Raw genomic sequence first — 15,442 nt, 5'->3', positions numbered from 1 at the left:
CATCATTTAATGGGGGAAGAGTCAACATGGTTTTCACAAAGGAAAGTCATACCTTACCAATTTTTTTGATTATTCTGAAGGTGTAAATAAACATGAAGCTATAGGTGAGCTAGTTGACATTGTCAAATGTCTTGTGAAAAACCAAGTGCACTAAGTCCCCCATGGGAGACTCCTCAGGAAATTAAAACATCATGGGATAGGAGGCAGGGTCCTATTGTGGATTGAAAACTGGTTAGAAGACAGGAACAGAGGGTAGGACTAAATGGTTAATTTCACCATGGAGAAAGGTCATTAATGGAGTACCACAGGGATCATTACTGGGACCTCTGCTATTTAACATATCCATAAATGACTTATAAGAGAGGACAAGGAGTAAGGTGATGAAATTTGCAGATGACAAACTATTCAAAATTCTTAAAAACAGCAATGGATTGCAAAGAACTACAGTATGGCCTTGCGTGACTGAGATTTGGCAACGGAATGGGAGATGAAATTTAATGTGGAAAACTGCAAAGAGATTCACATAGAAACAATAATCCCAACTACAGTTGCACAATGCTGGGTTCTGTATTTGGAATCGCCATCTAGGAAAATAACCCTGGAGTCCTTGTGGACAATACATTGAAATCCTCAACTCGGTGTGCGGTGGTGATCAAAATAGCACACAGAAAATTAGGAATATTCTGAAAAGGAATGGAGAATAAAATAGAAAATATATTGCTCTGTATTGGTTCATGGTGCAACCATACCTGAACTACTGTGTACAGTTCTGGTCACCCCATCTCAAAAGAGACAAGTGGATCTAGAAAAGATATAGAAGACAGCAATAAAAAAGATAATGGAAATGAAATGGCTCCCCTATGGGAGGTTATTCAGGTTTGAGCTCTTCAATTTGGAAAAGTGACAGCTGAGAGGGGACATGATAAAAGGTGGACAGATAAAGGATTATTTACCCTTTCAAACAAGTGGACGCCCCACCAACAGATTTAAAACAAAGTACTTTTTCATTCAACGCACCATCTGTGCAATCTGTGGCCAGTCAACATAGTCAAGGTAATTAGCACAGTGGAGTTTGAAAGAGGTCTGGACAACTTATTAACCAGGTAGACTAAAGAAAGCTATTCCTATCCCTTGGAGTGTGTAACAGGAAATAGATCTAATTTATGGGTTCTATCGGGAACTTGCAACCTAAACTGGCCTGTTAGAGAAAGGATGCTGGGCTCAATGTAATTTTATCTGAGCCAGTATGGCATTTGTGTTCTTATGAGTGATGAGGAAAAATATAACAGGAGCACCATCCACCTAACCAGGAAAATGGGACAGATTGTAAAATTAGACAGACTCCTAAAATTAGAAACACAATAATGGCAGATTTCAATTACCCCAATATCAAATGGCATGCTAAGGAGGTTAAGTTTCTAAGTGCTATAAATAACCGATTCAAGGAACAACTGGGCCTGGAACTGACAAGAGGGGAAGATACTTTAGATCTAATTCTTAGTGGCATGCAGGATCTGGTGAAAGATTAACAGTGTTGGAGCTACTTGGCAATAGTTATTGTAATGCAATCAACTTTGGTATTATCACTGGAGAGAGAACAAGAAATAAAACTATTGAGGGCTGAATTGGTGTCTTAGTGGGAGTGCTGAACATTGCCATGAAGAAGGTCTCCAGTTCAATCCTTAAGTCAGATCTTCAGTTCCCAAATTAGGTTAATCTGGGGTGGGGATGCTGCAGAGGCAGCATTCAGTCTTTGAGAGAAGGGAATTATAGTCATTACTCAAGGATGACACCTAGAAATCCCTACTCAGCTGCTGGGTGGTCGGCAAAGCTAGTTGGATAAACTTGTCTGACTAAAGTTAGCCAGGATATTCAGCAGCATGCCCACGCTGCTGAATATACCCGGCTAGGATTGCTAGTCAGTATCCAGCTTGTCGAGGCAGTCAGACTTGCAGAATTTATAAATCCCAGCATTTGTCTGGTTAACTGCTAAACTCATCCAGAAAACATACTGAATAGGACCTCTTAGATGTTTGCAGGATATGGAAGAAGCCCTTGTTCATGGTCCTTTGCCCAGGACCGTCAATGCAATAATCAGACTATGGGGCCGATGCAATACAGTGTGCTCAGCCGAGCGCACTGTATAACCCACAGTCGGACACGGGTTGAATAGGCGCTACTCAATTCCCTAATGCAACAAGGGGAATAGCGCTTATTCAACGTGTGTTCAACACGGAGTGAATCTAATAGCACTCATCACATGCAAACGTATGTGAATGAAGCTATTAGGAATTCACTTCCGATGCGAAAAAAAAAGGTGAGTCTCAGACGCACATTTAACTGTTATCTGTTAACGCCTGTCTGGAGCAGGCGTTAATAGCTGAGCGCATCTAAAACAAGTACAGAAAAGCAGAAAAAACTGCAATATCATTGTGATATTAAGTAGGATGAAAAATTCAAGAAACAAAGTTTAAAAAAAAAAAAAAAGAGTCTGGTTCAGGAAATGGATGCTTGACTGACAAGTGTTGGTTTCCTGAACCCTTGGCGTCTGTTTTCCTTACCGGTGGACAGCCATCACGAAAACCGATGCCGAGTTTATCGGCATCGGTTTTCGTGACTCGGCCGTCCGCCGGCAAGTAAAATAGACGCCAAGTCACGAAAACCGATTGGGTTCTCATTAGCAAGGATGCTAATGCGACCCCCTAATTTTAATACTGCATGGCGCCCTGCTTGGGGGAGCATTAAGAAAGTGGGTGCTGACTGTTCAGCGCCCTCTTTCTACAATAATTTATTGCATCGGCCCCTACGTGTATTGGGAGGTGTAAGAAAAAAATCACTAGGTAATTGTAAATGAAGGCTTGCCACACTATGATATCTGCCCTGGTTCCAATTAAGGAGGCGGCTCAAAAGAGGAGGGGGAAAAAATGCTGGGAAAGAAATTAAAACTATTGCAGTAGCATTTAACTTTAAAAAGGGAGACTATAGTAAAATAAATAAATCAAATGGAAGGAAAATATGGGGTTAACAGTCTGTGCGGGGCATGGAAATTGTTGAAAAATACTTTCATGGAAGCCAAGATAAAATGTATTCTATAATTTTAAAAAGGTCAGAAGAAGAGCAAACAACTGCCAGCAGGGCAGTGAAAGAGGCCATTAAAACCAAAATGGCATCATTTTCAAAAAATGGAAAGCAGGTTCTAATGAGGAAAATAAGAATAGTCATAAGTATTTGCAAATTAGATGTAAAATATTAATAAAGCAGACCAAGAGAAGAAACTTGCCAAAGAGGCAAAAACTAATAAAAACTTTTTCATGTAGATCAAAAACAAGAAGCCTATGAGGGAGGCAGCAGGACCATCAGATGACCAGGGGCTAAAAGGACTCTCAGATAGGATAATACCATATAGAAAATCTAAATTAATTATTTGATTCAGTTTTTCACTGCAGATGATTTAAGGAAAATACCCACACTTGAACCATTCTTTGCAGATGATAATTCAGAGAAATTTAAACAAGTCACTGTGGATTAGCAAAAGGTACTAGAGTATTTATTCTGTTGTCACACCTTGTTATTTGTAAACCGGCATGATGCAACTCCCATCGCGAATGCCGGTATATAAGAAATTTAAATAAATAAAATAAATAAAAATAGAGCAAATTGGCAAACTAAATAGTAGTAAATCTCCATAACTTGCTGGTTTTCACCCTAGAGTTCTGAAGGTCAAATATGAAACTGCAGGCCTGTTATTGCTAGTTTTAAAATTAAAATCTGCCAATGTAATGCCAATTTTTTTATAAAGGGAGCCAGAGGTGAACCAGGAAGCTACAGACTAGCATTAATGGTGGATTTTACCAGATGAAAGTCAAGCTTTACTAATCTAAGCATGTGTATAAGGATAAGCCAATCAATATAGTGTATCTGGATTTTCAGAAGGCAATTAATAAAGTCCCTGTTGAAAGGCTCCTCGAGAAATGAAAGACATGAGACAGAAAGCACTTTCTTATTGTGGACTGTTAACTAGTTAAAGGATAAGGAAAAAAAAAAAAAAAAAAAACTACCTTCTTAGCATTCCTAACGGAGAAAATTAAATAGTAGAATGCTCCATGGATTCATATTTATTTATTTATACCGACATTCGATCTGGCATATCACATCGGTTTACAGCGAACAAATAAACAAGGAGGACCAGAGTCTTCCCCTTTTACATTCAAACTTAGTCAGTTATTAACAAATATGAACTTAGAATGAACAGTCAACTTTAACTGGAATTAACAGAAAAATTAATTGATATCAGAGAAATTAACATGAGTTGCGATTATAATAATTTTTTGTCATTGGGTGTGTTTTTAACGAAAATCGGGGGGGGGGGGGATTATGGTGTCTCTATGCGTAGTTAGAGTGTTCCTTTTCAGTGATGTGGATTAGCGTCATGGTAATGATGCAAAGGCTTTTTGGAAGAGCCAGTTTTTAGATTTTTTTTTTTTGAAAGTTTGGGTTGTGGGTTCCAATCTTAATTCTGTCGGGAGGTTGTTCCATAACATAGGGCCGGCTAAGGATAGAGCGCGTTCTCATGGTGCGTTCAGGTGTGCCGATTTCAGCGAGGGGGTTTTGAGTAACCCTGTATTTGTGGAGCGAAGGTTCCTGGGGTGGCGTGAAAGTGTAATGTTGCATTCAGCCAGTCAATTTTATCAGTGTACAGTGTTTTATGAATGATAGTTAAAGTCTTATATTGAATTCTGTATGGGATAGGCAGCCAGTGTAGCTCTTTGAGTATAGGGGTGATATGTTCGGATCTTTTGCTGTTTGTGAGTGTTCTGGCTGCTGCATTTTGTAATGGCTGTATTGGCCTTAGGGTGGCTGCAAACAGGCCTAGGAGGAGGGCATTGCAGTAGTCCAGTTTTGAGAACAGTAGTTCCTGAAGTACAGTATGGTAGTCTTGGATATATAAGATGGATTTGAGGGTTTTTTTAGTACTTGTAGTTTGAAGTATCCATCTTTGATTAAGATATTGATGTGTTTTTTAAAGTTTAGTTCGCCATTGAGTATGACGCCAAGGTTTTTGACTGTAGAGACAATTTGATTTTTTAGTTGCAGGGAGTTGAGGTCCAGACTGAGTGCTGAGGGGAGTTTATTGGATATGTATAGGATTTCAGTTTTGTTTTGGTTGAGTGACAAGGACATTTGTGATAGGAGCTGTTTTATTGTTGATGGGTGGCTATCCCAGAGTTTTAGGGTGTTCGAGGGTATTTTTTAGGGGGGTAGGATTTGAACACCGTCTGCATAGATGAGGTAGGTTAGGTTCAGTTGGGTCAGAAGTTTACAGAGGGGTAGCATGTATATGTTGAAGAGGGTAGAAGAAAGGGATGAGCCTTGCGGGACACCATGTGGGAGGGATATTTGTTTAGATTCTATTGAGTTTAGTTTCACCTTGTATGATCTGTCTGATAGGTATGAGTTGAACCAGTTGATTGTGATGTCGCATAAGCCAATTTCTTTTAATCTGTTTAGTAATATTTTTTGGTTAACGGTGTCGAAGGCTGCAGAGATGTCAAGTAGAATTAGTAGGTAGAAGCAACCGTTATCTAGTCCTCTCAGGATTGTGTCAGATAGGGTTAGTAGAAGTGTTTCGGTGGTGAAGAATTTCCTGAAGCCATGTTGGGCCGGAGGTAAATGTTGTGGGTTTCCAGGTATTCGGATAGTTGATTTACAGATTTCTCTAGGATTTTGCTATGAAGGGAATGTTAGAGATGGGCCTGAAGTTTGCTGGGTCGGATTCTTCGAGTTGTGGTTTTTTAAGGATTGGCTTGATGACGGCACATTTAAGGATGTCTGGGAAGATACCTTGTTTGAGAGATAGGATGACTATATCAGCAATGGGCCTGGCAATGATGTTAGGAACTTGCTTCAGAGTTTTTATTGGAATGGGATCGAGGGGATGTGCAGCAGGGTTTATTTTTCGGATAATTGCTTCAATTTTGGAGGCGGTGACATTCTCAAAATGGGGCCAGATGGCGTTTGGTGCGCTAGATGTCTTGGTGGTTTCCTCATTCTTGGTAGATTCATCGCTCACATGGGTATTTTTTGCGATAATGTTCGATATTTTGTTACTGAAGTATTGGGCTAGTTCTTCTCAGGTTTTGGTGTGATTGGAAGTTGTGGGTGGGTTTTGGGTTGGACTTGAGGTCTTTGACATAGGCGAATAGGGCTTTGGGATTGAATTGATAGTTGTGTATTTTCCGTGCATAGAAACCTCGCTTGGCTTTCTCAATGTCTGTTCGGTATATGTATAGGATGGTTCTGTATTTGTCTTTAAGGTAGGGGGTGGGGTCTCTCCTCCATTTTTTTTCGGCCTGTCTTAGAATGTGTTTGATTTATTTTTTTTTTTTATTGCTGTAGTGTACCATGGGGCTCTAAATTTGGAGGACGGTTTAATTTCCTTCTTGATGACTGGGCATTCTGTCCTTGCAATTTCTGCATTGATGGAGATCCAGGAGTTTACGGCAGAGTTGGTGTCGTTTTTATTTAAGGATTTAAGGGACTCCGGTAATATTTCAATTAGTTCTTCAGTGGTACATGGTTTGTTGACTTCGATGTATTTAATGGGGTTGTTTGTTTCCATTATGGGGTTTTCCAGATGTAAATTAGATTGAGATAATAATCAGACCATGGAATGTTGTGTGCAGTGGGAGGGCCAATGTTTGTGATTTTATCATTAATAAATATTAGGTCAAGTGTGTGGCCTGATTTCTGTGTGGGTGTGTTTGTTATTTGTGTAAAGGGAGCAATAATTGAGGTGATCGAATTTGCAGATGACAAAATTATTCAAAGTAATTAAACACAGATAGACCGTGAAGAATTACAGGAAGATCTTGCAAAATTGGGGAACTGGGCATCTAAATGACAGATGAAATCCAGCACAGACAAATGCAAAGTAATGCACAGAGAGAAAAAGAATCCTAATTTTATGTACACAATACTAGGTTCCACCTTCTATTATAATAGCTGACACCCACAAAACATTTGCAGGACAATAATGAGAGCCCACCACCCCATCCCCGCCTGACCCCAGCATTCAGTCTCTCTACCTCTACTCAACTTATCCCACCCCCAAGTCCTATCTGAGCATGCATTCCTATTTGCTCCTCCTACTATTCATGTCTTGGAAATCTTCTGCCTCTCTCTGGTCTCATGGCTCTGGGAATCATTCTTCCTCCCTCCTGTCCCATTGACCTAGTCATACATGCTCCCAGCTATACTGTACCTGACACCTTCCGCCGTGGCCGCACCTCAGATAATGCTAGAACTAAGTGACACTTCATGAACTACTTGGTAGTAGATTTAGAACAAATTTAAGAAAGTATTTTTTTTTAGTTACCACAACAACTCATCCGAAGCCATCCCCCTTGAAATAGGAGTGCCACAAGTGTCTGCTCTATCGCCCATATTCTTCAATATTTACCTACTACCCCTGTGCCAACTCCTATCAAGCCTAGGCATAATTTACTACATGTATGCTGACGACATACAACTCCTCATTCCAATCACTTCCACCATAGAAGATGCAATATCGATAGCAGCCTCACACCTTGATGCAATTCAAAATATGCTAAACAACCTAAAATTATGTTTAAACATGAGCAAAACCGAATGCATTCTAATCGTAAGAAAAAACTCAGGATCAATAACCACACCACCCTTCTAAATTGATAACATCTGCATACAACTCAAAGATAACGTAAAAGACCTTGGCATATGGATTGACAGTGAACTAAACTACAAAAAACACATTGCAACAAAAACAAAAGAAGGTTTCCATAAACTCCAAATACTCAAACACCTAAAACCGATGTCACCTCTATGAATTCAGAACAGTCTTACAAGCCCTCATTTTCACCAGCCCTGACTACTGCAACTCACACTTGATAGGACTACCTAAAATGGCCTTAAAACCACTTCAATTACTACAGAATGCCGCTGCCAGAGTCCTAACTGGTAAAAAGAAATCAGACCACATCATCCCCGTGCTCAACAATCTACACTGGCTACCGGTAGAAAAAAGAATAGAATTCAAAGTTCTTACAATTCTACACAATGCAATTCATAAAGCAGACAACACAGCCCTAGACAATGTCATACATATACACAGGTCACTACGTACGACTAGGTCAACAAGTAAATCCAGGAGGATTTACGCACACAGGGCTTCTAAAATCTAGCCCTAAATTGGGCATCTGTGGCAACAGGAGATAAACAACCTGCCCAAGGCCACAAGTAGTGTCAGGGAGAGCCCTGGTTTCCCTCATTCTCAGCCCATTGTTTTAATTAGCAGGCCTCTCCTTTTCCCTGCTGTAAAGAAGAGTAAGGCTGTTCTGGGACCCAATGCAATATTTGCATTGCTTCCTTTTCCTATAAGTTAGTTGCTGTTTGAATTCTGGGAATTAATGCTGTTTTGGTATGACAGATTAGCTATATAGGGTACTGAGCGACATTTTTGAGGCTTTTGTGCTTGGTAATGGAGGAGGTTTAAATCACTGTTGCTCAGATAACAAAATAATTTGAAAAGTTTGCACACAGAAAGGTGCACACATCTGCTCTACCAATCACATCTTATTACATTAACTTATGGGTTATTAGTCTCCTAGAGGTGGACTTACTTCAATAATTATCTAGGAGTATAAGAAAGTCACTTATAGTTGTCTGTTCGGGCTCTCTGCCAGCTTATTATAACAACTACACAGCCAGGCATTTGGAATAAAATACTATTTCCTCATCCTATCTGTTCTTCCACAGACTACGTGTTCCATACCCCAGAAGAACCAGGGTCATTCCGGGCATTCCAAATACTGGTTAGCATGAACTTCATAGATCAATGAAACACATCTTTTTCGACTACACACTATCAGATGGCTTCATTTCAACCACAGATTCAATTAGCCTTTTTGTACATATATCCTCATCTAGAGAAGGCTTTAGAGGTGCGCAATCCTGTTTAGTTCTACTGCATGCCACTCCTTCAGGGGTGCTGTGATAGCTTTAAAGGAGCAGTGCTCCACCCTCCTGGTCATGGGAACCATGGTGCTTCTGCTTCAAAGGCACAGATGCAATCGATGCTTTTAGAGGGGGTGCCACTGCCCACAGCACTCCAGAGCCTTTTCCCTCCCCATCCCCCCAACCTCCTCCCGCATCTAATCATGGGGGGCACTGCTCTTCTTGCTTGTAGAGGGTACCACTGGCACTAAAGCCTGCATGTCCCCCACCTCATTTAGTAGCCCTCAGCTTATCCTGGCCCCTTCTGGCAAAGCACCTATCAGAGAGACTCTGCTCTCTAAATGCAATCTTAATTACCCTCAACTTGTATTTCCTGGTTACTGCCAGTTTCCCTATTCATGGGTTCTCTTCTCTGATCCCTAGGTTCTGACTTTTTAAAGCTACATTTCCTACCAGCCTCCAGTTCTGGGACTTCCTCTCCCATTTTTCGGGAACTACCACTCCCAAAATCCTCCTTCTCAGACATTACCCTCTGAGGTTCTCTCTAAAGCTCCTAATATTTATTTTATTTTCCACCTTGATAGGCATTTCAAAGAGGATTACTGTAAGTATTTCCCTGTCCCCAGAGGGCTTACAATCGAAGGATTAGATTCATTAAGGCTTTTCTCCCATTTTATGTCTACAGGAAAAACCCTTAGTGAATCAAGCATTTGGGGGCTGATGCACGTTTTTCAACGCCTGCACAACCCCTCTCTTGGGCGCTTGATCTAATTGTCTAATGAGCTGGCGTGCTAAAAGGGACGTGCAATGGATAATTTGCACGTCCTTAGCACATCCATGCCATTGAGCATCCATTTTCCTAACTGGTGCACAGCCAAGGGTTAGGAAAATGGACGCTTGTAAATTGAGCGTCCCTTTTCCTAACCTGACTGCTGTCAAGTTTTTGTTGGTGTTTTGTTTTTTTTTGGGGGGGGGGGTTCTTTTTTTTTTTTTCAGTTTTCTATGGTTCCTCCTGCTTAGTATCACAACAGTATTAAGTAGGAGGAACCACAAAAAAACACTATTTTTTGCTCTTTGAGCATTACTTGGGTGCCTCAAAACTTAACACCAACTCTGGGCTGGCGTTAATTTTTGAGCATTGAAATGTGCACGCCAGTCGCACTTTTTTTTTTTAAATCAGGGGTACTAGCTAATAGCCTCATAAACATGGCATTTGCATGTGATAAGCACTATTAGCTATGCGACGGTATGGACACGCGTTTTGGACGCTATAACCCTAATATTACTTTACGCGTATGTCTAGCGTGTCCAAAACATGCGTCCAATTGCGCATTTAACTATGCGCTGAGCTCAGCACTCAATATTGCATCAGCCCCTAAGTTTGTACCTGAGACAATGGAGGCTGTATCTGACTAGCTACTTTTGTTCTCTTTCTGAGCTGTTTCTGACTGTATGAGGCATCTATTTCATCACAAGCAGCTTTTGCAGAGGACAACTTTTAGTCTAGTTTTCTATAGGGAAAATGATCTTATAAAATCATCATGAATGTGTCTGTCTCCTTTCTCCAATAACTTTAGAACCATTCATCCAATTACATTCAATTTTTTGTCGCCAACAGCAGTAACATTTTTTTCATGGGCCCTTGACACACACCATACTGAATTCCTGTTTCATTTTTTCTGCTACACAGACCAGCCAGTTCAGTTGAAATCACGGGAAGGTCAAAACACATTTTGAAGTCATCAAGCATTTTGAAAGCTGCCCTGCCAGTGGTTATGACTTGTGATCCAACAAAGAAACTAAGCATCATGAAATATACACACACATCTCTCCTTGTTTAATATTTAAATTTATTTATACAGTTGAATATTCAATGTGCTTTCAATGAAAGAATTTAACTTATTATATTTGACAGGAGCCTCAAATAGGAATCTGGGGTTGTCAGGGCAATTGGTGACTGCAATGCCTTCTACATAAAGTGTTGGCCAATCAAAAGGGTAAGGATTCATTTATGGAAAGCAGGATTATGCCTCATAACCTCACAATACATTGTCGTTTAAATTTAAAAAGTACCAATCGCATCTTGCATATGTTGGCCACTGCCTTCTGACAGGATAAGATCTTTAGGTATAATAAAGAATGGTAACCCAATGCCTAGTTGTAGTGGTTGATCTCTTAAATAATATTTATGTAGACTTTACTCTATATAGCTGGATTATTGCAATTTCCAATTCTTTGCATTTGGAAGGATGAGAAGAAGCAACAGTTTCACATATCTCCTTAAAAATACTTAAATCTATGGGCTTATTTCTATTCCACAGCATTCTCTCACCTTCTTCCCATCAGTGCTTTCCGTTACATAGGATATCTTTCGCCGAACATAGAATAGCATGTCATCCTGCCGAGGAGCCCATTTCTCCATAAAGTAAGTGGAATACATCCAGGTCCAAAATACAATGCGGTCATCTTTAAAACATCCTAAGAGAGAAGAAAAAATAGAAAAACGAATTTGCTTAATGTGATAGGAAATCTGGGAGCCTTATTTTCAAAAGCATTTATATACTTAAAAATAGGTTTTACATATGTAAATTCACTTTTAAGGGGGCTTTTAAAAATTGCTACAATATATGCCATTGAATTGTCCATAAGATTTATCTGCATAAGTACACTTTACATGCTGAAATGTCTTTTGAAAATTGCTACAATAGTAATTACATTTAAATGTGTAAATCCTTTTGAAAATGACCCTCTGTTTAAAATACTGAAAGTGTAAAGAGACAATCTCTGCAGACTGGTCATACCCCTCTGTCTCCAAATTTGAATTGTTTCAGAGAGCTTTAAAAGTCGGATATGAGTCTAGATGATGTGGACCAGGCTTAATTTAAGAATTTCTTAATAGAAACATTTATACATGGAGTAGACATGGCAGGGCAAAATAAAAATTCCAAAACGGCACAGAATGGAAATGGGGTCCTCAGCAACAGAGAAAGCAGGCTTAATGTGAGAGATTGGTCATGTATTCCATACTGCAGTTGGTAATGAAAATGGGTAGACTAGATGAGCCTGGCAATTTTTAATCCAACATTACTTTGTGTTTCTAAGCTAGTTTCTGTTCTTTAACTTCAAGCAACTGCCCATACAAACGCCATGAGCCATGCAGCGCCTCTAAAATTTACCTGTATTTAACTTTTTCAGGTGTAATACTGAGTATAATGAGTCATAATCTAGTAATTTCTCCTTCTCCAAACTCACTACTCATTCCTCTGACCCCATTCCCATCCAGTTTCTTAGCTCTATTTCTAGTGCAGTCAACCCTTCTATTTCTCACATCCTCAATCTATCACTTCCACTGCTACTGTTCTTGCTGTCTTCAAACATGCTGCGATCACACCACTCCTCATAAAATCCACATTGGACTCTACCTGACCTATCACATTCTGTCCCATCTCCTTCTGCCTTTTCCTTCCAAACTACTTGAAAGTGCTGTTCACCGCCACAGTCTTCACTTTCTTTCATCCTAAGCCATCCTTGATCCAGTCCAGTCTGGTTTTCGCCCTCTACATTCCACAGAAACAGCCCTTTCCAAAGTCTCCAACTTGTTTATGGTTAAAACCAAAGGCCTTTACTCAATCCTTATTCTCCTTGACCTATCTGCAGCTTTTGACACTGTTGATCACCACCTTCATATTCTGTCCTTACTTGGATTTTAGGACTCTGATTTGTCTTGGTTCTCTTCTTACCTCTTCCATTATACTTTCAGTGTTTCCTCTGATGGATCTTCCTCTATTGCCATCTCACTATTACCTCAGGGTTCTGTCCTGAGCCCTCTTCTTGTCACACTGTATACTAATTCATTTTGGTGTTCTTTTCTTTCATGGCTTTCAATACCTTCTTTATGCTAAAGATTCCCAGGTTTTCCTCTGTACACCAGAAATGTTATCAGGAATCCAGTCCCTGATCTCAGCCTGCTTGTTTGACATTACTGCCCGGATATCCCACCACCACCTTAACGCAACACAATCAATACAGAGCTCTTCATCTTCTCTCCAAGCACACTACCCATCTTCCTGTTTTTTTCTATTTCTGTGGACAAAACTGTAATCCTCCCAGTCTCCTCAGCCTGTAACTTTGAAGTTATCTTAGACTCCTCGCTCTTCTTCTCTACACATATCCAAAATGCTTCTAAAATGTGCCATTTCTTTCTCTATAACACCACCAAAATCCTTCCCTTCCTTTTTGAACACCCTACCAGAACCCTTATCTACTCTCTCATCACCTTCTGCTTAGATTGCAACCTGCTCTTCACAGGTCTCCCAATGAGCCATCTCTCCAGTACTATCCATCCAATATTTCAGCTGCATGACTTACCTTTTGCCAAAGTCACTACATGCATAACACCATCTTCTCAAGTCACTACATTAGCTCCCTAACCTGTTCCTGCATACAATTCAAGCTCCTCTTACTCACCTACAAGAGTCTTCACCTGCTGCTCCTCACTACCTCTCCTCTCTTTCTCTACACGTCGCCTCATGCACTCCACTCATCAGGCAACTTATTCCTAACTATGCCCTTCTCTTGTATTGCCAATTCCTGACTCCATACTTTCTACCTGGCTGCATCATATGCCTGAGCTGGTGCATCATGCTCCCTCTCTTGCCTTATTTAAATCCTGTCTAAAAACCCATCTTTTTGACTGCTTTTGAATCTTAACCCCTAATTGTTCCGCTTTCAGCTTCATTAATTTGTAACCATTTTCTTAAATGAAATTCCCAAAGTCTTTTGCCTTGCTGCAGTGATTAGATTGTAAATTCTGAGAAAGAACAGTCTCGTATTTTTGTACAGTGTTGTGTATATCAAGTAGCATTGCAGAAGTGAAGCAGGGTGCTGCCCCGAGGAGCGTGGCGCAGTCACTGAAGAACACAAAGCGCTACCCCGGGGAGCAGGGAAGCGTGGAACAGTCACTGAAGTAGAAGGGCAATGGCCTGCAGAGCGAGGTACACCAACACTGAGTCTCCAAAGAAGCAGTGTAGTTCCAGGAGCGACCCCGAGTAGCGGGGAAGCTGGCAGGCAAAGCTTCCAAGGCGCAGGGCCTTCCAAGGAGCGGATAGCCAGAGACAGGAGTGAGCCCCTGAGGAGCGGGTACCTGAGGAGTGTCTCACACCAGGAAGTGCAGGATACGGGAACCACGGTCCGAGGAGACAGCAGCAGGAATCAGCAATGAGGGAACTCGTTGCCAAGTCGATTACAGCCAGGCCCAGGTGGTGCTTAAGAGTCCAGGGCTAGTGATGTCATCAGGAGGAGACACCTCTGAAGTTCCCTCCCTAGCATCCTTAAAGGAGGGCCGAGGAGCATGCGCCTAGGAAGGCCTGGAGGAGACATGGTGCTGTGTGACATCCCTGCTGCCGTGTGAAGTCCCGGAACAAGGCAACATGCGTCGGAAGCGGCTAGCCACAGCCGCGAGTTCACCCAAGGAAGAGAGGGCAACAGCACATGATGTGAGTAAGAGCGGTCGCAGCCGTCTGAAACAGACAATCACAACAGTACCCCCTCTCTTAAGGCCCCCCCCCTCCCCGGGGGGGGGGGGGTTGGCTTTTCTAGGATGTGTGGCATGGAACTGCCTGATTAGTTCCTTGTCAAGGATGTTGGCTGCAGGCTCCCAACTGCATTCTTCAGGCCCAAAGCCCTCCCCATGAGAGGAGATACTCCCACCTCTTTCCACGCTTCCTGACGTCCAAGACATCTTGGACTTGAAAAGTGACATCTGCTTCCAATGACAGGGATTGGGGCTCTGGTGATTTCTTAGAGAAGTCAGATAGTACTAGAACACAATACAGCTCTGGAATTTGTTGCCAGAGGATGTGGTTAGTGCAGTTAGTGGAGCTGAGTTCAAAACAGGTTTTGGTAAGTTCTTGGAGGAGAAGTTCATTAACGCCTATTAATCAAGTTTACTTAGGGAATAGCCACTGCTATTAATTGCATCAGTAGCATGGGATCTTCTTAGTGTTTGGGTAATTGCCAGGTTCTTGTGGCCTGGTTTGGCCTCTGTTGGAAACAGGATGCTGGGCTTGATGGACCCTTGGTCTGAACCAGTATGGCAATTTCTTATGTTCTTATGTTAGCAGTAGTAGTAGTAATTAGTAGTACTACTACAGATATCTCAATTGTCAATTTAATCTGTGTTCATTTTTGGAAATTTAAAAACAAGTGTACTCAGCAAATTGCACAACACCAAACAAGACAATCCAAGGAAGGTCCCCCTCTCCCCTCAAAACTTTCTTGGGATAAAATAACAAAGAATATATTTCAGTGCAACCAAATGCATGTTCTTGTATGATTCACAAATAAAACATTCCACTCAGGGACCAGGATCAGGAAGAGAAGGAATGCCAGTGCCCCAACTGAAATATTTTAGTAACTGGAGCAGGCTGGACACCCAGGGCTTCCATCCCCCTCT

The 15,442-nt window shown here is 41.2% G+C and overlaps 1 protein-coding gene across 3 annotated transcripts in view; it reads right to left on the bottom strand.

The window, feature by feature from the left end:
* Nucleotides 1-15,442, bottom strand: part of KIAA0930 (KIAA0930 ortholog) — a 363,359-nt gene that overhangs the window by 163,578 nt on the left and 184,339 nt on the right. For all 3 annotated transcript variants that reach the window (XM_029600062.1, XM_029600060.1, XM_029600061.1), the window contains one exon: nt 11,321-11,466. In XM_029600062.1, the coding sequence (XP_029455922.1) occupies nt 11,321-11,466 (146 nt within the window). The remainder of the gene's footprint in view (nt 1-11,320; nt 11,467-15,442) is intronic.

The sequence above is a fragment of the Rhinatrema bivittatum genome, chromosome 4 (assembly GCF_901001135.1).
Source record: "Rhinatrema bivittatum chromosome 4, aRhiBiv1.1, whole genome shotgun sequence".
Classification (NCBI taxonomy): Eukaryota; Metazoa; Chordata; class Amphibia; order Gymnophiona; family Rhinatrematidae; genus Rhinatrema; species Rhinatrema bivittatum.
The sequence above is the reverse complement of the archived record's forward strand: the minus strand, read 5'-3'. Positions and strand labels throughout refer to the sequence as shown.